At 32.3% G+C, this 25,720-nt stretch overlaps 3 protein-coding genes across 3 annotated transcripts; all 3 read left to right on the top strand.

Annotated features, from left to right (window-relative positions):
* The first annotated feature begins 981 nt into the window (after nucleotides 1-981).
* Nucleotides 982-8,186, top strand: LOC147063821 (trypsin-3-like). Its single transcript, XM_085959082.1, has 5 exons — nucleotides 982-998; nucleotides 1,792-2,041; nucleotides 2,958-3,101; nucleotides 4,282-4,395; nucleotides 8,127-8,186. The coding sequence occupies exons 1-5, from the start codon at nucleotides 982-984 to the stop codon at nucleotides 8,184-8,186; spliced, it is 585 nt and encodes a 194-aa protein (XP_085815208.1).
* Nucleotides 8,187-8,289: 103 nt separating this feature from the next.
* Nucleotides 8,290-13,669, top strand: LOC147063820 (vitellin-degrading protease-like). The gene is made up of 4 exons (XM_085959081.1): nucleotides 8,290-8,322; nucleotides 10,718-10,870; nucleotides 11,841-11,945; nucleotides 13,592-13,669. The coding sequence occupies exons 1-4, from the start codon at nucleotides 8,290-8,292 to the stop codon at nucleotides 13,667-13,669; spliced, it is 369 nt and encodes a 122-aa protein (XP_085815207.1).
* Nucleotides 13,670-24,151: 10,482 nt separating this feature from the next.
* On the top strand, nucleotides 24,152-24,628 carry LOC147063819 (trypsin-3-like). Its single transcript, XM_085958985.1, has 2 exons — nucleotides 24,152-24,196; nucleotides 24,479-24,628. The coding sequence occupies exons 1-2, from the start codon at nucleotides 24,152-24,154 to the stop codon at nucleotides 24,626-24,628; spliced, it is 195 nt and encodes a 64-aa protein (XP_085815111.1).
* The last annotated feature ends 1,092 nt before the right edge of the window (nucleotides 24,629-25,720 follow it).

Raw genomic sequence — 25,720 nt, 5'->3', positions numbered from 1 at the left:
CATCAAAATGTGGAACTTATTAATTTTAAATATTTTATACTCAAAATAATATAAACTTTCACCCTTGTGATTGTGTACTTGAGAAAACAAAAAAGCTGTTTTTCTCCTATTCATCTATTATGGACTAGGCTGATTTTGAAATCTAGCAACAAAAATCTTATTTATTTATTTGAAAAAAGTCCCGGCCTTCAAGACGAATTCTAAGGAAAATGAACTTTTTAAGACACTTATAAATTAATAAATAATCAATACTTTTTTTTAAGTCAAAAATAAACTTACAATTTATTAAAAAAATATTATAAAGTAAAAATTCGTTATAAGATCCTATTTTATTATCAAATAATAATACGTTAAAATTATTTTTAATAATAATATTTTAGTTTATTAAGTTTTTCTCATGTGACAAAAAATATTTTTGAATAATCTATTTTATAATAATAGTTATTTAAAAAATATTGGTTTCTCTAAAAAATATTCTGCGTATAACTTTATATTTATCTTCTTCTTCTACTTGGTCGTTCTCTCATGGCTGAGGATTGCGATGACCTTTAAATTTTGTCATCTATTGTTATATATACCTATATAAGTGTGACCATACTAATATTATATTATCAAAATCTGTACTTAATTTCCTTTTTTATAGTTTTAAGATCCTACGTATTGATTAATTAAAACACTTTAAAATTTAAATAATCAATAAGTTGTCTTAAAAATGTAAGCTTCATAATTTCCGCTAGGTGCCTCATTATTCACCCTAAAGTAGATTAATAATGCAAATCATAATTTATTCTGAAATCTTAACCGAAAATTACACTATTGGTTTGACTAAGTTTTCTCATTTTTTACGTCCTGATTTATTGGTTTCCATATTATATGGTTAGTTTTGAATTAAGGTAAGATAATTTGCTTTATTTTATTTTTCTGTTATTTTATTATTATAAGGACATCCACGAGCTGAGCGAAAAGAAGGCGTGAATAACAATGAGACAGAAAAAATTGTAGGTGGACAAGAGACCACAATCAATAAGCACCCTTATCAAGTCGCTCTTCAAATAAAAAATGCAACAGGGGGCAGCTTTTGCGGGGGGTCTATTATCAGCAAACGATGAATACTTACAGCCGCTCATTGCTTAGTGTAGTAAGTTTTAATATTTTCTACCATCGGATACTTTTTTTTCATTATAATTATCATACCTAAAAAAACAAACAAGTTGTTAACTTTACCTGTTAACTATGAAAACAGTCAATCATTAGTTTTAGTATAAATACACATAATCATAATTTGTAATGCACTTTTGCAAATATGGTAGAATTTTCAAAGAATTAACACAGTAAAATGCATATTGATTTACAAATAAAAACATAGTATAGTTTAGGTTTTTGCTGTATTTTTGCTCAGAAACGTTGGCTTACATTTTTTTTTGTCTATGAATCAAGAATTTTTGTATACGAGTATATAGCTGTCCCACGATGGTCGCGCGGCTTAAGCGTCGGCCTATAGCATCGTGGGTCTCTGGTTCGAATCCTGGGTCTGGCAAGTACACATATTGTTTTTCAATTTGTGCATGAGTTACAGTATAGACCTAATAGGTTAAGCAAGTGGCTGACATCCATTTCTAAAAAAACAAAATCTGTTAATACAAACCTCCACTCTGTGGAGGCTCAAATGAACCTATTAGGATCGGACATTATCGAAATATATATAACTGTCTTTGCTAACATAAGCTTAAATTTATTTAACTCATAAGAACAGTAATTTTAATTTATCATTTTTAAACATATTTTTTTCAGCGCAAAATCCGTTACTATTCGTACGGGAAGTACAGTCCGCAATAGCGGAGGGACAACTTACGTCACAGAGATTTTCAAAATCCATCCAAATTATAATGAAAAAACATTGGATTACGATGTAGCTGTCATCTACGCTCCAAAAGATATTGTTCTTAATAGTAAAACTGTGAAAATTGTTCCTTTGGCTGCCGCAGGATCAAATGTGGCAAAAGGAACGAATGCAGTTGTCTCTGGATGGGGTAAACTACAGGTAAAAATAAAATTATATATTAAATTACCTACATATTTATATTGCATGTTAGTTTCTAGTTCTATATAATATGTTTACTTAATACTATAATAATTCTGTTTCTTCGTTCAATTGGAATCAATTTTTATTTCATTAAGCACAAAGTTGCCATAACACAGTGGACGAGTTTGTGTATCTGGGATCAATTATTAGTAGAAAAGGTGGATGTAAAGCAAAAATAAGAAGGCACACACAGATTGCGAAAAAATGCGATGATGCGTCTTACCACTATATGGAAGGATCGGGGAATTTCAATTGCCACAAAAAATATGCTTGTGCAAACATTAGTGCTCTCCAAATTTTTGAATGGTGCCAAGTCATGTATCCTGGGAACAAGGGAATGGAAGGAAATAATTAATATCTTTCAAATGTGGTATTGGTGCCGCATATTTCGTATTTCTTGAATAGAGCACAGAACGGAATAGTCAAGCATCCAAAGACATAAAGGAACGGCTCTCAACAATATGTTTAAGACGCATTATGCAGTTTTTTTTTTGCATTATATTGTTTGACGCGGACCAGATAACTTGGAGAGACTGGTTGTATTGGGTAGCTTCCAAGAAAGGCAAAGCAGAAGAAGAGCGTCGATGCGCTGGAGCGACTAAGTAAAGGAGCTACCTGGGGGCAAAAATTCATAGTGATGTCAAATTTTGACAGTAGGTTTGAAAAGATTCACAATATTATCGATAATAACAATGAAGTGATTCGTGATATTAGGTACTATTTTTATCACTGCAATCGTTTCAGCCGACGTGTGTAAAAAAAAATTCAATGAAAATCAGTATAAAATTCTTATTAATATCCTATTAATAGAATTATATTATATATTAATAGAAACAAAAACAATAGTTAAAAAATATTTTTTTTATATTTTAAGGAAAATGGCCAAATTACAACCACTTTACGCGATGTCACAATTCCTATAGTAAATAGAGCTAAATGTACTTCAGACTACAAAAGAACTATCACACCGCGAATGCTGTGTGCTGGATTTGAAAAAGGTGGTAAAGGATCATGCCAGGTTTGTATGCAACATTTTATACAAAGCTATTATAATAGACTAGAGCAAATTTTCTTTTAGTTAGCATCAAGTAGATTAGTTTGCGTGCCAAAGTCCAACATCGATTGTAAATGATGCGAGGCATTGATGAAGGCGTCTAGAAAAAAATAGGTTAAAGCTTGTCCAAATACTATTGAAGCTTCAAGCCTGTTGTTCTGAAAGTTTGCGTGGAAAAAGATAAAATTAGTCGTCCAATCCCAAAACCCATTCTGGAAATTTTGCAAAATTGCATATTTTAAAAACCCCTTTTTATAAATTGCATTACATTTCCTATTAAATTGGGGTAGATACTTGTAATAAACGTTTTTTGTTAGTTGAAATAATACAATTATATTAAAATTCATAAAAATTCTTTTTGTGATTTAGAGTAGAAAATGTCACCAGAACGGATTTTCTGACTCGAGAACTAAACTATTCATACACAAAAATACACCAATAATAAAAACAATAAAAAACATTATAGACGTCTTAATATAATTAAATTTATTTTTATTATGAAAATAATATTAAGTATATAGTAGTATGTAAATCATTAAATAATTCGTTAAAATATTTAAAGTATAACATTCTAAAATCATTAAAATAAACACTAATAACTATTTACCTGCTCACTTATATAAACCTGATGATATCACAATACTTCTAATGCCGGGTACTCATTAGCGAGCCGTAACTGTGCCCGTTCCAGATACAGTAACCAGTATGGACGCCAAATAATTAGTTCGCGAGCAAAATAAATAATAGATTAAATAACCTAGAATTGGTTACAGTATCTGAAACGGTTCCAATGACGGCTCGCTAATGAGTACCCGATTAACACCACCAAACGGCAATTTTATCAAATCATTTATTGCGTTAATATCCTTCACGTTATAGAAAGAGCAAGTCATTTCTTTGCGCCCCGCTTACCTCCTCCACCTCCCGCCTGATGATACCGAAAATTTACGAACATAGCCGATGCCTCAAGACTATATACTTAGTTTTAACTAGAATAATTTATTTTTAAAATTATTATGGAGCAAAATGAAATCGTCTTGTGCTTCTTGCTATCTCAGATTGTTTTTGTAGCATCGCTGCAGAGAAATATTATCTTTAATTAACCTGCATTAAAATATTGTTAATGAGATAAATTGACTTACAGGGTGATTCTGGTGGACCTTTAGTTCTCTTAAATGGACAGCAAGTGGGAATTGTCTCCTTTGCAAGAGGATGTGCCCGCGCCAACTTGCCAACAGTATTCTGTGACGTGGGAGCGGTCAGGACATGGATTAAGCAGAATACCGGAGTATAGTTATTCGCTTATTATTATATGAGTAATATATACTTGAAAAAAATGCTTTCACATAATAAATAAAGAAAGATTTTTAACTGAATTGAAATAAATATCGAACCAAAATTATTGTATTCAAGGATATTTTTTAATACAAATGCTACCTAATCCTACTAATAAGTATATTATCTAAATAAAATCATCAGTAGCCAGATGATGAGTACATCCGCTATACTATAAACTATATATGTGAACTTTAAGGGATGACACCTTTTTGGCGGTGTTAGTACATAGCAAATTATTAATGCGAGACGTTTACAACATGACATTTAGAATGAAAAGAATAGTTATTACCAAGTTAGTAAAAAACAATTCAAAAAATAATCTTAAAGCAAAAAACTAAAATAAAAAATAACAATGAATAATAATTGAACAAAAATAATTCAAGAAAGGGGTAATATAAACTATAAGTAGGATTTAAAATAACAGACTACATAGCACATTACTAAAAATGTATTTATCTCTAGGAAGTGCATTGACTAGCCTCATGCCCTCGCTATTGGTGCCTGATAAGTTTGACACGAGGAAACAGTTTTTATTCAAAAGAGGTTATGACTGCGACGACGCATGTATGTGACGGGTGCAAGGCCTGAACAAAAACGATGCATAAGTGCGAGTGAAAAAGTATTCGGTACACTTATAATCTCTGCGACACGCGCTAGAGTAAGATAAAAGGTTTACAGATCTAGGAGATGGTGTGCTACGATGTAGCCGGCAAATCTTAGTTTATTGCATAACTAAGCGTCGATAACCGTGTTGCTAAAATTGCTATTTTTTGTGTTAAACACAAGTCAGTGGTAAATATTTTTAGTTAATTAAGTAGAATAGATGGTTATGTGTGTTGTATTAAAATATGGTGGCCATACTGATAAGCAAGAAGATGGTATTACGTTTCATAGGTAAGTTGATACATGTTCGTGATAATTTATTTGTATAGTATTATATATTTTTATATCAAGTGACCTAGTGTTTCTTTAAAATAACTTAAATTATGGATATCTTTACCTAATGGTTGCATTTTGACCACTTAAAAATACTATATAACGTAAAACAATAGCAGATTATATTTTAATTCTGAGCGTCTAGTACGAGCACTTTGGGCAAGCACTAGCGAAATGGGCTATGGTCTCGCCCAAAGTGCTTGCACTAGACAAATGGGCTATGGTCTCGAACATTTGGAGACGAATGCGTTCGCTCGCCCACAAACCAAACGCACGGCACGCGGCTTCATTTAGCAATGCAACGGGTGGCGTCTAGATGTATCTATAGTCTATGGACGGGTGCATATAAATTCAAATTTTCCAGAATAAAAGAATTGGAAACACCACGTGAGAGTATAGAAAAAATGCTTTAAGAGTGGAAGTAACCTACGAGTTTCAAGAGAATGAACAGCTAGTATGTCTTGAAGCTAGAGCTAGTCAGATAATACTCTGTTGACTGAAATTATTGAAATAAATAATATAGTTATATAGGTACATTGAAATTAAGTTGTGGAAGAAATTTCTTCTGGACACACTCCACGATATCTGAAAGACAGTCATACATTGCGCTAAAGACCTGTATCTGAGTAAATAAGGAGTAAAATGGATTTCAGCGATATATTAATCTTTTACAATGTAATATAATATATTTGATTTCAATAATTAACGCTAATTCATCGCAAATATTGATTATTTAACTTGATAATTTATTACTGACATAATAGAAAAAATATTTAAAATCTAAAGGGAAAAATCTAAATTTTGCTGACAGTATTACTGCAATAATACACAGGTATATAAGTGAGAATTATTATGGAAGTTATATCTTCATAAAATTATCAAAATATGTTTTGACTTAGAACCCATTGTTAAATAAAAAAAAATGCATACAATTTTATCGTAACTATAAATCGGAAATATATCGATATTTTATTAATTTTATTTTTCGACCATATCCAATTCTAATAAGATCATATGGGCCTCCACGGAATGGAAGTTTGTACTAACAGATTTTTTTACGAGAAATGGACGTCAGCCACTTGTTCAACCTATTAGGTCCATACTCTGAGTCATACACAAATTGAAAAACAATATCTCGCACATATATTTCTAAAGTGACACGACTCAAAAAACGGAATTTTGAGAAAAAAGCCAAAAACTGTTTCTGAGCTATGTAGAGGGATATTTGCAAAATAAATAGTATTTCCAAATGTAATGGACGCTAAGAAACATTGATCAAATGTCATTTTTGAATATTTCGAATCACGAGCCTTGAAAATCCTTCTTTTTTAGATGAGACGATTTTGATGTTCAGTGAACCCACAAAGGACCGAATTATTTTGAGTTGTGACACTTTTGATTATTATTTGTATCAGTTAAAATGAGAGAATTTGAAATAAAACTTTTTTTTTTCATACTCCTACCAACAAAAATGTCTTAACTCTAAATATTGCGTCTAAAAGCTCTACGTTTCGCCTATATAAATGACTAAACTCAAGATAATACAGTTTTGAACTTTAATCGGCACACACATTCACCACGGGTTTGAAACACCAAGAACACCACATGAGCCATCTTCCCGACTATTTCTGAAGGTAAATTACTACGCTTTTGATGAGTCATAGAGAATCGTTTCGTAAACTCGTGCATAGTGATAACTAAAAAACACTGATTTTGGAATTGTGTCACTTTTGAAATACATGTGCGATGTGTACTTGCCAGACACAGGATTCGGACCTGGGACCTACGCCGCTATAGGCAGACGTTTAAGCTGGACGGTCATCGTTAATGATAATTTAATATAATTTAATAAACTATTTTTAATGTGATTGTAATACTTTGATTTAAAATACAAGAGACGTTTGTTAAAAAGTATCGCAATTTAGAAATCGATTCAGAGAGTATTGTAAATATTGCTAGTTAATAACTTGCAATTAGATAGGATACATATAACTTAGTAGTCAGAGCATATTGCGGCCTGCATGAAATTATAGTTGTCAATTCCTGAAATGGTTGGTTGCTTAATTATTTTAATTAATAGTTAAACCTTCAGTCTATCTATTTTTATCGCTTTACTAGAGGTAAATATCTACAATTGTCTTGCCATGTACTTGACAGTTGAAATATTACTTATCAATGGTGCAGTTCTTATGTACTCGTAGTATCGCACGATATGTGAATAAGTATATTGATTTTTGTAGCTTTGTTTGAATAAGTCTTAACAATGTTTCGTCTCTATATTATATTAGTCATCTTGAGTCACGCTTACGGTAAATATACCTACATTTTATTAATATCGTCTATCAATTAATTAATAATATATTATATTTTTGTACTTCTTCTTCAACTAAATAGATTTTCAAAATTTCATTATACCTTTCTTAGAAACCAAGAACGAAATATCTAATGTTGCCTTTATTTTATATTATTTTTTAACAATAAGCTATTGATTTAATTAAACCTATTTTCATTCAATAAATACTATACACGCTTTAAAAATGAACAATTTTTTAGTGACCACGATACGTAGTAGAATAAAATTGACGCCAGTCGAACCGAATTATTATGAAATAAAGGTATTTTAAAATACTCCTGGTTTAATAGACCTAACCACACAATACACGCTGATCTATATACATACACTGAAGTAACATTAAAAAGTGTATTCTCTTTAAGGGTTCCCACAACCTGACCAAGAAAAAAGTGGGAGTTTTAATGAGACAGAAAGGATTGTAGGCGGGCAAGAGACAACCATCACCAAGCATCCATATCAAGTTTCTCTTCTCATTAACGATGGTACTTTGAGCCACCCTTGTGGAGGATCTATCATCAGCAAACGATGAATACTTACATCGGCTTACTGCTTAAAGACGTAAGATGTAATTTTCGCTAACATCGGGTAGGTCATTTTTTATTTTTCATTATAATTTTCTTCATTCTACCAGATATTAAATTTATTAGAACTGCCTATTACCAATATAATGTTGGCGCTCAGAAGCCTTGAAATTTATTTTTGAATTTTAAATGTTGTTTTTTACGTCGGTTAAGTATTAAAAGTAAAAAGTAAAAGTAAAAAGCAAGTAAATGAGAGATCCAGAAACTTAGAGTAGCACAGCGCGGTATCGAGAGGTGCATGCTGCGCATAACGCGAAAGGACAAAATGAGGAATGAGTGGATAAGGAAGCAGACAAGGGTTTACGATGTGATAGAGTTCGTTAAAAGCCTCAAATGGAGATGGGCTGGACACAAAGCTCGAAGAAGGGATAATTGTTGGACAAAATTAGTCATCCAGTGGTATCCAAGAGGTACAAAACGTTCGCAAGGTAGACCTAGATCGATGAAATGATAAAGTTATATATTATATATAAAGTTATATATAAATAAAGGCAACGCAACGCACAGGACGAGAGAAGTGGAATCAGCTTGGTGAGGCCTTCATCCAGCAGTGGATAGATTCAGGCTGATGATGATGATGAAACATGAAAAATAACACTAACATAATATAAATTAATAATATCGAGTATCTACCGCGGGTTCGTAATGAAATTTGAAGTATAATTTATTCTAATTGAATTAAATTTTGTATTATTCTATTTTAACAATTTGAAATATATAGACATAATTTTTTTTTTTATTATAATATATACTTTAATATCTTTCTATCGTTATTTTCGTAAATTCATTGGTTCCCACTCTAGACCATCTTTGGTTTTCTGCAATAATCTTCATATAAAAGTATATTATGGTATCTCTACAATATTTTTTTGCGTCTCGTTGTCTTGAAGCAGAAATGGCAAATAATCATTATTTTTAATATATATTTCAGTGTCGAATCAATTATTGTGCGAATTGGAAGCAAACACCTTTACCAAGGAGGGATCACTTATTTTACCACGACCTTTAAAATTCACCCAAAATATACTAAAAATACGTATGACTATGACGTGGCTGTCGTTAAATTTCCCACTGATATAGTTCTAAATAGTCGCACTGTCAGAATCATTCCGTTGGCCGACGCAGATTCATGTGTTGGTAAAGGGACACGTACCATTGTTTCTGGGTGGGGTTATACAAAGGTAAGAAAAAAACTCTACTTCAGCGACGTAATAAGACGTAATTAATTATTGAACATACATAATTCTGAAAATACTCATGAGAAAATATAGCCAATAGAAAAAATCTTTTTCGAAAAAAGCAAGACACCCGGCAGGAATAGAACCTACGTTTCTTGGGTTTTGCGCCCTGTGCATTACCACTATGCTACAGCAGCTGCTGCTTAATTGCGACAAACTTTAACTATTAATTGGCCTTATTAATACTTGCTCATAAGCAATCTCTAAATTGTGTTGGTAGCAACCGAGGCCAACTTAGCGGCATTTGAGAAATTTGCAGCGTCGTATGGGGAGCGGGATAGTCCCGACTCTTCTGAAGACTCATCCATTTCAATTCGTGACACTCAGTATGCGGGTACACAAAGCGCTTAACGTCAGCGGACAGCAGAGCCAGTCCAAAAAACAAACATTTTCTTTCTTAACTTTCTTCTTTAAGCACTACGGTGCATGGTTGCAGCATCAATCCCGTGCGGCTCCGTCTCGGGACGGAATGAGCACTTAAAATCACTTCTTTCAGACACGTTTAAAGCGTCATAGAAAGCGGCCGTGCATATCCACGGTTGTGCATATATGACGGGTGGTGGTGAGCACTTTAACGTATCTTACTTGCTATCTTACTTACGTTATTTACTACCGTTGAGACGTAGGTTCGATTCCTGCCGGGTGTTTTTTTCGAAAAAGTTTTTTTCTATTGGCTATATTTTCTCACGAGTCTTTTCAGAATTATGTATGTTCAATAATTAGAATAGTACCTTCTTAAATCTTGTAAATTTGTTATGTTGCCGAAGGCGTGGGTATTCTACGGCATTTTTGCATAATATTTTAATTGGATCTTTCTTAACTTCAAACAATGACTTAAAAATATCATCACATTGTACATTTTTTTTAATAAAAAAAATGCTTTATATTATTTTATAGCCAAATATACTAATTTCAAAATGGCCGCCATACAATTTAACACAATGCTTACGGGACCTTTTAATTAATTTTGTAATAAACGTGTTAATTTGCATTTGAAAAGTAATTAGCAAAAACACAATTTTGTGCGGCCCGTAAGCTATGGGTTAGATGGCCGCCATTTAAAGCAAAACTGCCGTTAACCTACCTTAGTATAAATATAACATACTTCATTGCGATGTGAATTCATATTTAAAGGAAGATGGAAAAGTTACCAACACTTTACGTGCTGTGATAGTTCCTGTGGTAGATAGAACTAAATGTGCAGCTGCTTACAAGAAAATAAATATCGAAATCACACCACGAATGATCTGTGCTGGGATTGATAAAGGTGGAAAAGACTCATGCAAGGTTTGCGTATAACAATTTTATTTTAAAACCATACCAAATATTAATAAATATATTTTTTTATTCATTGAATAATTCACATGATTTTTAGTTATCACTCTCTTTATGGAATACCTACTCAGAATAAAGAATGCTAGTCAAGCGCGAAATATATTATGGTGCATGTCGCGAACGTCACGTGACATTACAGTAAGTGTGTAATGTCGTTTTTATTGATGTTTAAAATTTTATCAGACTGATGCTCCCATCCCGTAGCACATTTTGAACCTTTAAACGAACACTGTCAGTTGGCAAAATCTGCCGAAACCACCAAAACAACAATGAGGTCACCTCACGTTGAACCTCACTGCATCGACACCTGCATGACGTTTTGAACGTTTTTAACATAATATTCTACATGCCTGCTCATTTTCGACTCATGTCAAAATCGCGTTTTTTGTTTTTAGTGTGATAATGTATAAAATATGTATTTTCTATTAGAATATTGTCTATTATCTATGGTCTGCAGGTTGAGTTCTGTTCAAAATATTATCTATGTATATGATATTGCAAGTAGTTTTAACTTACGCATACGTAGAAACTGTTAAAATTAATTGAACTTTGCATGAATAATTAATAATAATTCAAAATACTAATACATTAGAGTTGGCACTCTCTATAACTGAATTTAGAGAGATGGTGATCGTTCAAAATATTCTGCAAAATGACGAAACCATGGTCTTAATTTGTTGCCGTGACAGAGTGACAGTGACGTGACATGCATCTCAATTTGATCACAACTTCAGAAACCCTCCAATGGGTTAACATACATATATGTTATAATGGGATAACATACAAATATATTTCAAGTGGGGCCTGCATCCATCGGATTGTAGTCAATGCACTTTTTCATTCTATCACGTTCTATCATCTGAGCATCACTACAGAGCCAAAAGTTGTGTTTTTATTAGATGTTCATTATGTTATCCTACAGCGTGATTCCGGTGGTCCTCAAATCCTCAAAAATGGAAAGCAAGTGGGAATTGTTTCCTTTGGACGAGGATGCGGGCGTCCAAACTTACCAGGAGTATATTGTGACGTGAGAGCAGTCAGGGTATGGATAAAGAAGAACACTGGAGTCTAATTTTGCGCTGATTATATATTTGATATTTGAGAAATTTATTTTATATTGAAATAATTAAATGATTTTCTAACAATACCTATAAAATAAAATATTTATTTTGCTTATAATGATATTAAAATAAATATATTTGAACAGTGTCGAGAAGGCTAGTTTTTTGACAACTTTTTTTCACTAAAAAAAATTAAATAAGTGATATTTAAACATGTTTTATTTTCACCTAGGCAAAATATACCACTTCACTTAGGTAGGTATCTAATCTAATTATAGATATCGAGTATTATTTTTTTGTAAAAAATATTTTTAGTAAGAAACTATGTATCCTATAAAAAAGAGGTAATATATTATTGTCATGCCAATGTAGAATAATATAATTTTCTAATTATCATAATATGGATAATCTCTGAGATGAAGATGAGATACCCACTTTTGCAAATCGTAAGATTGGTGTAAGTATCAGCCTTTCAATTCATATTTAAGAGATATTGTAGCAAGAATATTTCAATAGTACTCAATCATCAAAACAATTTCTCGCTTTCTATAAAATGAGATCGATATGAAGTGAAAAAATCAGGCAAAACGTCTTGAATATACATCATTATTTAGAACCACTTTAAAAACATACCTTGGAAAAAATCTCGTGCCAGGCGTAACTTGAACCCGTATCTATCGATTCCAATCATGATTTGAGTTACTCCATCTCCACCCGTCATGTATTACGCAGCCGTAATTTGTGCTCGACCGCCTTCCGTGATACCATAAATGTATCAGAATGAAAAGATTTTAAAGCCACACTTCCTTGTCCATTAACAAAGCTGCACGATACTGATGTAGTAGGCATGCAGCTTGGTGCTTAAAGAAAGAGTTTCGAAAATAAAAAAGGATTTTTACTAATCACTTACTCTATCGTCATTTTTTTATCTTTTGTAACATGAAGAGAGAGAGTCAGAAATGTGGTTTACTAATTTTACCACCTATATCCTACCTAAGTATGATGACATTTTTGTTATAAATCGCTAAGGCTGTTTTTACAGCACGGTTTAAATCAATTTTATAATTTTATTGTAAAACGCAATATTTATATTTTTATGTTATATTGGACCATACACTCAAATAAAATCTTTAAAGTTAATGGTCCCAGCAAACCACACTCCCCCCCCCTATGAGTAAGAATATCCCAGGAGCAGTTACACAAGACTATTTTGTCGCAAATTAATTACCAGCCAGCCTCACCATATTTTTTTTATATAACATGTATGTTTCACCATACTTTCATAATACGAGTATAACCTGCCCCCCTAGGTTGCCATGCACTTAAGCGTGTTTTGACTAAATCTACATGACTATAGGTTAAGAGTTCCCATAAAGAGAGGACCCCAAAATGGAAAAAGTGTAGTAACTTACAAAAGCTAAAATACAAAACCACCAAAAAATATAAGCACCTACCTGCTTAACGTCTATAGCATGACCCCGTAGTTTTATATTATACTGACGGTCTGATGAGCCCAACAGCTAGTTAAACTGACATAAGCAGATCTTCCCTTTCCAGAAACATTTTGGGACATTCCCTGAGGATTTGGTTTCCTGTATTTTTCCACCACAAGGACATGTTGAACAAGACCAAGTTCATAGAGCCTACCAGCGAAGCCACCATGTCGTCTCAAGAATTGAATAGTCAATAGTGATTCAGAGTCAAAGCGGTTATCTCCATTTGTCATTTGATAATTGAAAAAATTTCCTTGCGGAGGAATCCCATTTTTTTCTGGTGGGTCAGTTCTGCATCACATGGCATAAGACAAATAGTCTACTTTCTCGTAAATACTACATTCATATACAATAAAATGCATTAATGGATATTGTTTTGAAAAATTATGTACTTAATTAACTTTATAAAGGAGCTGGGTGGCATGTTATGTTAAGCCGACGATCAGGTAACTTGTTTCAGCCTTTTGAAGCTACAGTGCACGCACTAGAAATAGGCCAATGTGAGAGTGTGTCATGAACTTACTTCAATTTCAATAGACCACAATTTATTTCTATTACTTACACAATCACAGTTAAAATCACTTTTAAAAACGCATGTCTATACCGCAACATCATTTTTCATGTTTATCCGTTCATCTACCAAAAATTAATTATAATTTCGTTTAATACTTTATATATTATCGATAAATCATAAATCACAATAATAATTCTACAAAACCATTTAAATCTGATACGGCACATTGGTGAACGTGTGAGTTTTAACAAGAAATAATTAAATTTTTCATTTTGAATTTTTCCTCTCTAATTACTATAAAAATATAATCTGAAAATACATTACTGGCACTAATTATCTGTCAAGTAATAGGAGACTGATTGTCATTTGTTTTCTTTTGCGAACCGATTATAGGTACTTTATTTGACGTGTCAGTATATTTTCAAATTTGGAATTTGAATAATATTCGAAAAATGTTGTGATATTTTTATATGGATAAAAATTCAAATAAGATATTTATTGTTTTATGAGTTTTTTAAAATTATAGGATGGTTTTATTTGTTAATAACATAGAAACACTTCCGGCTTAGTATGTATTCAAAGTTCACAGAGATTAATCAACAATAACAGAGGATACTTCAAACAGTACACGAAAACAGATTAACAAGATGAGATGACTCGCTTGACCGAATAACCACATGAACTTGCCAATGGATTAGTTCAGTTCAGGTAGGTATCACATTTGACAACTAGATACCATAGTTATCACTAGAAATATTATTATAAATTATTCTCGATAGTGTAAGGTGCTTAGTTTCAAAACAAAGGACCTGTATGATCAAAAGGGTTTGTGCTAATCAGACTAAACTGACTAGCTGTAAGACAACCTAGGTTCCCACCACCACCCGTAATGTATGTACAGCCGTGGATATGCACGTCCGCTTTCCATGACGCTATAAACGTGTCTAAAAGAAGATATTTTAAGTGCTCATTCCGTCCCGAGACGGAGCCGCACGGGACTGATGCTACAACCATGCACCATAGTGCTTAAAGAAGGAAGTTAATAAAGGGAAAAAAATGGATTTGCTCTGCTGTCCGCTGACGTTAAGCGCCCTATGTATTCGCATACTGAGTGTCACGAGTTGAAATGGATGAGTCTACAGAGTGAAAGACATCAATTACGGAGTCAACATAGAGTTAAATCCTAATCTGACTACATAGTGCTTGCGGTGTCCAGTCAATGGGCAACGCCATCTATCGGTTTCGTTTTGAAGTCACGCCGCTATTAAAAGTATATTCATTACTTATAATATTAATGGATAATTTTAATACAAACATCACTAAATACTAATAATAATATAATACTAATTTCAGACTTAATATATTATGAAATATATATATTATATGTATTACATACTTTCATATAAAATAGATGATTATCTTAATACAGTGATTATTGTATTATTTTTACATTTAGGTAGGTTAATGGAATTTTGTGACGTTTAATAGTCTTCATGATGTTTATATTATGTATTAATAACAATTATAAATATAAAAAATACAGTGGCCGTCTTATATAATATCGTAAGAAACTATTAATACTCAATCTTTATATGTATTAATAATATATTGCATTAATGTTTCTTCTTATTTATATTGTAAATAATGACATTACGCATAATTTATCTTTTATCACCTCTAAGTAAAATACATGCTTATAGGGAAATATAATTTAGTCAATTATGGTGATTTTACGCCATAAGTAGGTACAATAAGTAAGTACTTTCTACTTTTGCCATTTTTGTGTTATATCAGAATAAAATAAAATTTTTGCTCCTAAACATAGCACATGAACCTACCCCTTCAGAGTGATAATTATCTTAAAAGACCTTTTACGAGAAATAGTTTTTTGTCATTTTTTCAATCAAACAAGATATTCCTCCATTAACGGCCCACGTGCTCGTCGTAGGTCAAAATTGAGTTTTTATTGTCTTTTCAAACCATGATCCTGGACACTCCTTAAACGTTGTAGATAATCTATTTATATAATTTTGAAGCCTTATTATCCTTTAAAGTTATTTTAAACATTTGATGACTGCATAAAGTATTTTTGTTACATAAAATAGTATTCTTTTAAACCCCTCGCTCTAATGTTTTAGAATATAGTCATATTTCGGTACATAACTGTGCAGTGGTGTTAAGATTTTTTACATTTATTAATTTTTAAACGCATTTATAAAACCATTAGTATAATTTATTACGAGATAATTTTTGTAAAATATTCACGATAAAAAATTATATTGATAATCTCTGTGATCCCAAATTTGACAAGAATTAGGCATTTTATTATTCAAAAAATCGGCAAGATTAACACATTTGAAGATGATTCTAAAGATATTTATTATAAGCTATGTCTTTGACCATTGAAGTGTAATAAACATATTATGAATAATGATTGCTTTATAATAATTATTGACCTAAGAATAAGGTAGTGTTTTTTCAAAATACGCCATTTCTTTTGTCATTCCCCAGTGGTTAAGCTACAACATACGGCCGTAGCCATAAATTGACAAACTATAATTGAAGTAGGGAGTAAAATGATATTAACGCGCGTGTTTGAACATGTACCGTTTAAAAAAAAAATAAAAAAAATCGGTTAGGTACATGTTCAAACACGCGCGTTAACATAATTTTACTCCCTACTTTAATTATAGTTTGTCAATTTATGGCTACGGCCGTATGTTGTAGCTTAACCACTAGGGAATGACAAAAGAAATGGCGTATTTCAAAAAAACACTACCTTATTCTTAGGTCAATAATTATTATAAAGCAATCATTATTCATAATATGTTTATTACACTTCAATGGTCAAAGACATAGCTTATAATAAAAATCTTTAGAATCATCTTCAAATGTGTTAATCTTGCCGATTTTTTGAATAATAAAATGCCTAATTCTTGTCAAATTTGGGATCACAGAGATTATCAATACAATTTTTTATCGTGAATATTTTACAAAAATTATCTCGTAATAAATTATACTAATGGTTTTATAAATGCATTTAAAAATTAATAAATGTAAAAAATCTTAACACCACTGCACAGTTATGTACCGAAATATGACTATATTCTAAAACATTAGAGCGAGAGGTTTAAAAGAATACTATTTTATGTAACAAAAATACTTTATGCAGTCATCAAATGTTTAAAATAACTATAAAGGATAATAAAGCTTCAAAATTATATAAATAGATTATCTCCAACGTTTAAGGAGTGTCCAGGATCATGGTTTTAAAATACAATAAAAACTCAATTTTGACCTTCGACGAGCATGTCCCCCCTTCTGCAATAATCTGAATGTATGAAAAATAAAACTATCCTAAAGTAATTAGCGTACCGAGTCAATGGGTTTCATTATGAATAGACCTTTACCATTTTTATAAAATCCAAGACTTACTTCTATTAGATTAGGACGCCAAGCGATCTCCAAGGTCTACCAGAGCAGCTGCTCTCGTTTTGCTAGTAGTAATATTATAATTTCTCCATAAGACATTAATATGATTAATAATATATCGAAATAATGACTTTATTTTTAATCTATGCACGTGCTAATGTACCTACTAATTATGTTAAAATATGCTATTTTATGTATATTTTAAAAATACATAGTTTCAAAATTGATAAACATTTTAATTGTATATTGGTCTTTCACTATTTTACATTGTATACATCAGGAGTCGGTGACAAGTTGTCCGTGAGCTTGATAAAGCTTATTATTGAATACTACAAAAAAACCAAACTCGCATCATTATTTGATATCTACGCCTGACTAGTATTTTCAACAGTGATCTTCCACTAGGTCTTAAGCACGACGTATGCTCACATAATGTGAAACATGAATCCTTAATGTAAGAGAAATCTGAAAATTACGAGTAGTAACATGCCATGGAAAAGTGCACATTGGGCATAATGCGGAAATACCACTAAACAAACCATTGGATACAGGCAGATAAGGGTACGCGATAATATAATAAATTGTTTTCTATCATAGATATACTTTGAATAAATTAAAATAAAAGTATTATGGTTATCAAATTAGTACTATAGGTTTTTAAAACGTCATAATATCAGCCATTTTACAACGTTTTTCTTAGGTCGTATTCTTATTTTTCCGGTGGTTGTTTATCCGGTACAAATCTTGCAATCGATTTTTAACTAACTTCTCGACTAGATATTTGAAACTTTTGGAATATATCAGAACACGATGCCAATGCATTTTTAGCCATCTTTAAGAAGAATTGAATTAATTTTTAGTTAATTCTGTTTTGTATGAATAGTTATTTCGATACCATTATTGGTTGCTAGGGGGTCCTAGCAACTAAATGATTAAATAATATTTAAGTGCGTTACTATGGAAATCAATATGAAATGAAATTTCATTATTCAGTATTTCTATCAAGTACAAATTTTTTTGATCGTTTAAGGTAATCAAGTCAAGTTTATATGATTCAACAGAAAATTTAAAAACGTTTTATATCAAAAGTTCTTTTTATCTTGTAATTATTTTTAATCTGATTCCTACAAAAATTGACATTTGTATTCAGTATTGTTTGGCAAATCGTTATGGTTAAATTGCGTATACAAGCTTAAAACTTTCGGCCAATATGTGAGATTTATGGTCAAAATAATCGACATACAGAGCTTACTATTCGTAATTTAATTTGAAAATTTTAGTCAAATAGTAATTTTTGTTATGTTCAGAATCATACCCATTAAAAACGTAAACGTACCGCTGAAAATATCGATGTTGTGAATCAAAGTGGTTGAAAATCCAGATCAATCAATTACACATTATTCTCAATAATTTGGAATTTTTTCACTTCATGGAATATTTTTCTAAAATTGCAGTGCAATTACAGTCAATGGAAAACGCTACAGAAACATGATAACTGATTTTTTCTGGCATGAGTTAGATGATTTTGATCTGGACAATGTGTAGTTCCAACAAGATGGTGCAACATACCATACAGTTCGTGACACAATCAACTTATTGAGATAAAAGTTTAGAATATTTATATAATCTTATTTGATAATAATAAATACTCACCCTTAAGAATTAAACAAATGCATTGCACCCTAAATGCTATTAAAGTTGCCGACCTCTGTTCTAGATACTTGCTATATTATATTATTTTAATTTACATTTAAATCTTGAGTCCATTGACTTTTTTTACTTTAATAACAGATAAATGGCTACAATTTGCCACATTTTAAATACCATGGACTTTTTAGGTAAAATATCACTAGTCAATCGTGACTATTTAAATAGATTTTTGTTGCAATGTATGAAAAAGGTTTTGACATGTTTCGTCTGTTAGTAGTCTTTGTCGTCTTGAGTTTCGCTTATGGTAAATATACATTTTATTATTGATATGCATTACAATATAATAATGAAGAAACATATTAAAATAGAAAAAAATATTAAATACACAATATGTACCTAGGTAGTAAAACTTAACGAATATGATATGATCGATAAGGGGCGATATTCAAATAATAACAAAAAAGATGGTTGAGGAATAACAAACCCTCATCTTTAACGATACCGTGATAACAGTGGGTTAAAAAACGTCTATCGTTATATAATAATTGTATCTTTATTTTACATATTAACCCCAATCCATTCAAAGAACAAAATACTGTATATACCCGTAATATATGTAATACACCCTCCTCCAGCCACCGTGTCTGTACAGCCGTGGATTATGCACGGCTGCCTTCCACAACGCTGTATTGCGACATAATGTCGTCCTGAATTTATAATTTATTATGTAGGTACTCAACGTGTCTTTTTTAAATAAATAAAATAAATTAATTGCTCATATTTCATCCCGAACGGAGCCGCAAGGGACCGATTATTTTCAACCATGCACCTCGGTGCTTAAGACGGACTCTAGAAAGAAAGTGAGAAAGTGAGGTCCAGCTTAGCTGGCCGCCGGCGTGATGCGCCCTGTGTACCCGCGTACTGATGCTCAAGATTTTAGTCTGATTCTACGGAGGAGTCGGGATTATCCTGCAATATATCGCTGCAAATTTTTCAAATGCCGCAAGTTTGGCTTCTGTTGCAATCAGGTCCGCATGGCCAATTGGGTCCGTGTGAGGACGGACCCTGGCAAACAGCTCTGCTCGTTCGGATTCCATAAACGGGAAAATCCTAGGCAAAAGACCATCCAATTTCTTTTATTGTGCACTGAATTTTTCGAAAACCCTCCGACAATTGCTGAAGCTGCAGAGGCAATCAAGAGGCTGAAGCGCGACAAAGGTCCCGGAAATGACAGCATCCATGCAGAATTTCTGCTCTGTGGACTGAGCGTCATATTGCCGTCCTTGTGTCACCTTCTGCGCAAGGTATGGGAGAGGGAACAGTGCCCCAGAGACTGGAGGGATGGTACCGTGGTTATTCTGCACAAAAGGGACCCACAAGAATCTCGTTAGCGTAAGACCAAATCCTTGTGCAGTACTGCAAGCATTGACACCGATACTCCTCTGCGGGTTTTCGGTCTGCCTGTCGAGCTGGTGACCAGGTTTAAATAATTAGGTGCCACGCTTGCCGAAGATGGTGGAATCCACATGGGTATGGCGGGGTGCATTTAGCCAACTTGGAGTCGCATGGAGGTCAAGACTGTATTCTGTGAGGACCAAATGTCGTTTGTTCAATGCGTGTATGCGTGTGATACCTATGAGACGTTGCATGTTACTAAACTTTGAAGGTCTCGGCTTTTGAGCTTTGAGAATCGATATCTCCGCCGAATATTATGGGTACATTGGTATGACCGCTTTATAAACACTCGAGTTCGTGAGCGGATACAGCAGCCTTCGGTAATCACGATGAGACGTTTTGCGTGGCAGGGACATGTGTTCCGGATACCGCCAAAGAGTGCGACACTTCGTACCTTCATGGCACGGGTTCAAGGGTATTGTGGACATAGCCGGCCCTCCGTTATCCTGCAACGGTGCTACAAAAGTGATCTATGTCTAGAATGGCCGAAGGCGTGAGAGTTGGCGATGGACCGAGGGAAGTGACGCAAACTTTTGCTTGCCCTAATGGGGCGTGACAGGGTGAAAAAAGAAGATAAAAGAAGAATTTTGTTTTAAAACGAAAAATTTTATATTTAAATACCAACATAATAACGACTTACGTCAGCCCCGATATTACAACTTTAAAATACGGTTTTACAATTTTATTTAATAAAAGATTTATAAAACAAATTAATTTATAATTGCAGCTATTCACGCTATGTGCATAATAACTTATGAATATGCATTGGCATGAAGTGTGTAAGATATATTTTTACAAATTCGTTATTAATAGTCCACTAATATTAGCAGCCTTCACTCTGCACTGAGAGAACCAGAGGACCGAGAAGGGTGGAAAGTCTTGGTCGCTAAAAAGATGATAGCATTTCAAGGTGGACACGATCCTCAGCCATGATTAGACGACCAAGAAGTAGTGAATATTAAAACCACCGTCTAAGATCTCTAATATCTTGTAATTTTATTTTTTATTACCAGCTGGCAAGTCCCACACCACACCACGTTTACTCCAAATAGAACTCGAAATTATTATAAAATAATTACAAGATAAAAAGAACTTTTTTATATACAACGTTTTTAAATTTTTTGTTGAATCATATAAACTTGACTTGCTAGCTTAAACGATCAAAAAAATTTGTACTTGATAGAAATAATACTGAAATGTCATTTTGATTTCCATAGTAACGCACTTATATATTAATAATTTAGTTGCTAGGACCCCAGACCCTTAGCAACCAATAATAGTAGATTGGATTACGGATTTCTTTCGAAATAACTTTTCATACAAAACAGAATGAACTGAAAATGAATTCAATTCTACTTAAAGATGGCTAAAAGTATTAAAAAATGCATTGGGATCGTGTTCTGATATATTCTAACAGTTTCAAATGTCTAGTTAGTCGGGAAGTTAGTTAAAGATCGATTACAAGATTTTTACTGGATAAACAACCACCGGACAAATAATAATACGACCTAATAAAAACGTTGTAAAATAGCACAAATCTTTGAGCATTTGTATTCATAGTGCATTACAATAATATTTGAAAATGATTATGGATATATAGGCCATTGCGGCTGTTCTAGGCGAAGCGTATTCTGGACATTTAATTTTGGGCCACTTTTTCGAGCACTATTGGCCGTATATCACAAATAACACATACAATATTTTCTTCCAAGGCATAAATTATTTGTTGATAAGGTATGATGATGCCACCGGCATTTTTGTAGATGTAATGTAGGTAGTCTATAAGGTTTCTTCTGGGTTGGTGTTACTCCATTATCAAAGACGTTAAACTGAAAATGAGTTTTATCGCTGAACGCATTTTTTCAGTGAAGCAAAGTCTATAAGTTGCGAGTGATTTTAAAAGTAAATTTTGATAATTTGGTAGCGTTGTTCAAGCATGACTATTCATAATGATTTGGTCACACTGTTCTGACCATAAATGTCAAAAAGTGAACACAATAATATCACTGCTCGGTTTTATATTAACCCTTTGCTAAGTTCTATGTAAAAAAAAATAACCGTTTTATACATATTGTAGTATTTAAATGAGATTAAAAATTAAATTTTTATTTTTAAAAAGGATTTCCACAAGCCGAGCGAGAGACAGGAAAGATTATAGGCGGGCAAGAAACAACAATCGATAAGCATCCTTATCAAGTTTCCATTCTTATTAGAAAAGTAAATAAGACCTCATTATGTGGAGGATCAATTATTAGCAAGCGATGGATACTTACAGCAGCTCACTGCTTAACGAAGTAAGTTTTTACTAATTGTTCTAACTAAAATACTGCAATATAAATGGGTATGTTGTCCTTTCTTTTTCTGGTTTTGTCATACATAGGTGCTTGAAACCTAAGTATATATCAAAATTTTAAGCAATAGGCTACGTCTACTAATTAGTAAGTAATTACTTAAAATCACAGTCTTTCTCGCTAATGTGTATAACGTTATAAGAACAAACTATCACGAGTCAATGTAATATTACGAGTTGCAAATGGATTAAGATTAACGTGTTAAATACCCTATGTGACGTAGTGTTGAGTAAGCAAACGTATAATTAATGTTTGTGCACTATACCATCTTAAAGTACATTTATTTTTAAATAATGACTTTCAATCAAGATTAACATAAAATTCCATTGGGATACCTCCCAAATGTGGGGTTTATAATATATTCGATTTTCGAGTGAAAAATGTATTTTTTTGTTATATAACTTATTAATATCATGTTTTTTCAGAGCCAAATCGTCTACTATTCGAGCTGGAAGCACGTACTTATACAAAGGAGGGGCAATTTATAAAACGAAGATTTTCAAAATCCACCCACAATATAGTGAAAAACGACATGACTATGACGTAGCTATCGTCAACTCTCCCAAAGACATAGTTCTTAATAGCAAAGCTGTAAAAATCATTCCGTTGGCCGACGCAGGTTCAAGTCTTTCTAGTGGGACAGATACCACTGTCTCGGGATGGGGTTACACAAGGGTTAGTTACGAGTATATATTATGTATATTAATTTCGTTGAATATAGCCATCGCCCTCCCAATTGGCGTCGCTAACAGAATTTTAGTTATACGCCAGAAGAATAAAAAAATCCAAATTTCCCGATTCTTTAGCTTATATAGTGGTGGGCACACGTGTCAACACCAGCAAATATGATAGAGTTCTCTAATTTCAATACTATTAACTGAATGATAAATATATGACTTGCCTAGGATATGCCAGCTAATTTTCTTTACAAATTAATCCACCGGTACTGAAAGTACCATATCTTATTACACCAAAATATCACTGAGGTATTCTGAATTATGTATCTTCCAGAACGAATTCTATATTCTCTAATCTTTGGTTACGATTATACTGATATTTATTTATAACTGGACTTCTGTTATTGTTATTTTCTAAAAATATTATAAACTTCATTCCAATGTAAATTTAAAATAACTTTTACCAATAATGTTTATTTTCCATGTTTAAAGGAATGTGGAAAAAGTACAACCACTTTACGTGATGTGATAGTTCCTGTAGTAGACAGAACTAAATGTGCAGCTGCTTACAAGAAAATAAATATTGAAATCACACCGCGAATGATCTGTGCTGGAATTGATAAAGGTGGAAAAGACTCGTGCAAGGTTTGCGTATAACAATTTTATTTTAAAAAGCATACCAAATGTTAATAAAAACAGTTTCCATTCATTGAATAATTGACAAGATTCTTTATTGAATAGTCAGAATATTGAATGATAGTCAAAAACCCTCCAATGGGATAACATACATTTTTAAAATAATATATAACAAGTGGGACCTGCATCCATCGGAGTTTAGTTAATATACTTTTCATCCTATTACATTCAAGCATGGATACTGAGCCAAGAATTTTGTTTTTAATAGATGTTCATTATGTTGTCCTACAGGGTGACTCCGGTGGTCCTCAAGTCCTCGAAAATGGAAAGCAAGTGGGAATTGTTTCCTTTGGAGAAGGATGCGCTAGGCCAAACTTACCAGGAGTATACTGTGATGTAAGAGTAGTCAGAGAATGGATCAAGAAGAACACTGGAGTCTAATTTTTCATTGATTATAATATATTTGATATATTGGAAAACGATTTTATATTGAAATAATTTATTTATTTTCTAACAATGCCTATAAAATATAATAGTTATTTTGCTTATAATGATATTAAAATAAATATATTTGTACAGTGTTGAGAAGGCTACTTTTTTACTAAAAACATTCAATAATATTTAAACATATTTTATTTTCACCTTGGCAAAATAATAATCACTTCACTTAGGTATCTAATCTAATTATTATAGATTATCGAGTATTGTTTTTTTGTAAAATTTAATTTTAGTAAGAACCTATGTATCTTATAAAAAAGAGCTATTATATTATTATCGTCATGATATGTAGAATACCATAATTTTCTAATAATCATAATATGGAAAAACTTTGTGATGAAGATGAGATACCCACTTTTGCAAATTTTCATAAGATTGGTGTAAGTATCAACCTTTCAATTCATATTTAAGAGATATTGTAGCAAGAATATTTCAATAGTACTTAGCCATCAAAACAATTTCTCGCTTTCCATAAAATGAGATCGATATGAAGTGAAAACATCACTCAAAACGTCTTGAACATACCTACATCGGTTTTTAGAAACACTTCAGAAATGTACCTTAGAAATAATCTCGTGCCAGGCGTAATTTGAACCCGCATCTATCGATTCCGACCACAATTTGAGGTACTCCATCTTCGTCAGTCATATATATGCAGCCGCGGTTAATGCACAGCCGCCTTTCATGACGTTATAAACGTGTCAGAAAGAAAAGATTTTAGTATCTCACTTCCTTGTCTCAAAACAAAGCTGCACGGGACAGATGTAGTAATTGTTGCTTAAAGAAAGAGATTAGAAAATAGAACATGTTTTTAGACACCTATTGATTTATTAACCTAAACTACTAAAACTATTGTAATGTAGATACTAATTATACTACTGTAAATAGTAAAACAATGAAAAGTAATAATAAATTCTCATTACGATGGTAATATGAATATTGATAAAATATAAAATGACAATATTCTTAATATATGCACGTGTTAATGTACTAATTATGTTCAAATATCTTATTTTATGTATATTTTATAAGGAC

This window comes from Rhyacophila brunnea, unplaced genomic scaffold, assembly GCF_057557595.1.
Source record: "Rhyacophila brunnea isolate RB1 unplaced genomic scaffold, BYU_Rbru_1.0 scaffold_8, whole genome shotgun sequence".
Lineage (NCBI taxonomy): Eukaryota > Metazoa > Arthropoda > Insecta > Trichoptera > Rhyacophilidae > Rhyacophila > Rhyacophila brunnea.
Note: the sequence above shows the minus strand (reverse complement) of the source record. Positions and strands in the feature narration are given on the sequence as shown.

What these genes read in the sequence shown, in the direction of transcription:
- LOC147063821 (XM_085959082.1), top strand. An exon ending in GTGGTAAAGGATCATGCCAG is followed by an intron (nt 3,102 to 4,281) that starts GTTTGTATGCAA and finishes ATTGACTTACAG; the next exon opens with GGTGATTCTGGTGGACCTTT. An exon ending in TATTCTGTGACGTGGGAGCG is followed by an intron (nt 4,396 to 8,126) that starts GTCAGGACATGG and finishes ATTCTCTTTAAG; the next exon opens with GGTTCCCACAACCTGACCAA.
- LOC147063820 (XM_085959081.1), top strand. Translation starts at nt 8,290, where the DNA reads ATGAATACTTACATCGGCTTACTGCTTAAAGAC. An exon ending in TCGGCTTACTGCTTAAAGAC is followed by an intron (nt 8,323 to 10,717) that starts GTAAGATGTAAT and finishes TCATATTTAAAG; the next exon opens with GAAGATGGAAAAGTTACCAA. An exon ending in TACCAGGAGTATATTGTGAC is followed by an intron (nt 11,946 to 13,591) that starts GTGAGAGCAGTC and finishes TTCCACCACAAG; the next exon opens with GACATGTTGAACAAGACCAA.
- LOC147063819 (XM_085958985.1), top strand. Translation starts at nt 24,152, where the DNA reads ATGATCTGTGCTGGAATTGATAAAGGTGGAAAAGACTCGTGCAAG. An exon ending in GTGGAAAAGACTCGTGCAAG is followed by an intron (nt 24,197 to 24,478) that starts GTTTGCGTATAA and finishes GTTGTCCTACAG; the next exon opens with GGTGACTCCGGTGGTCCTCA.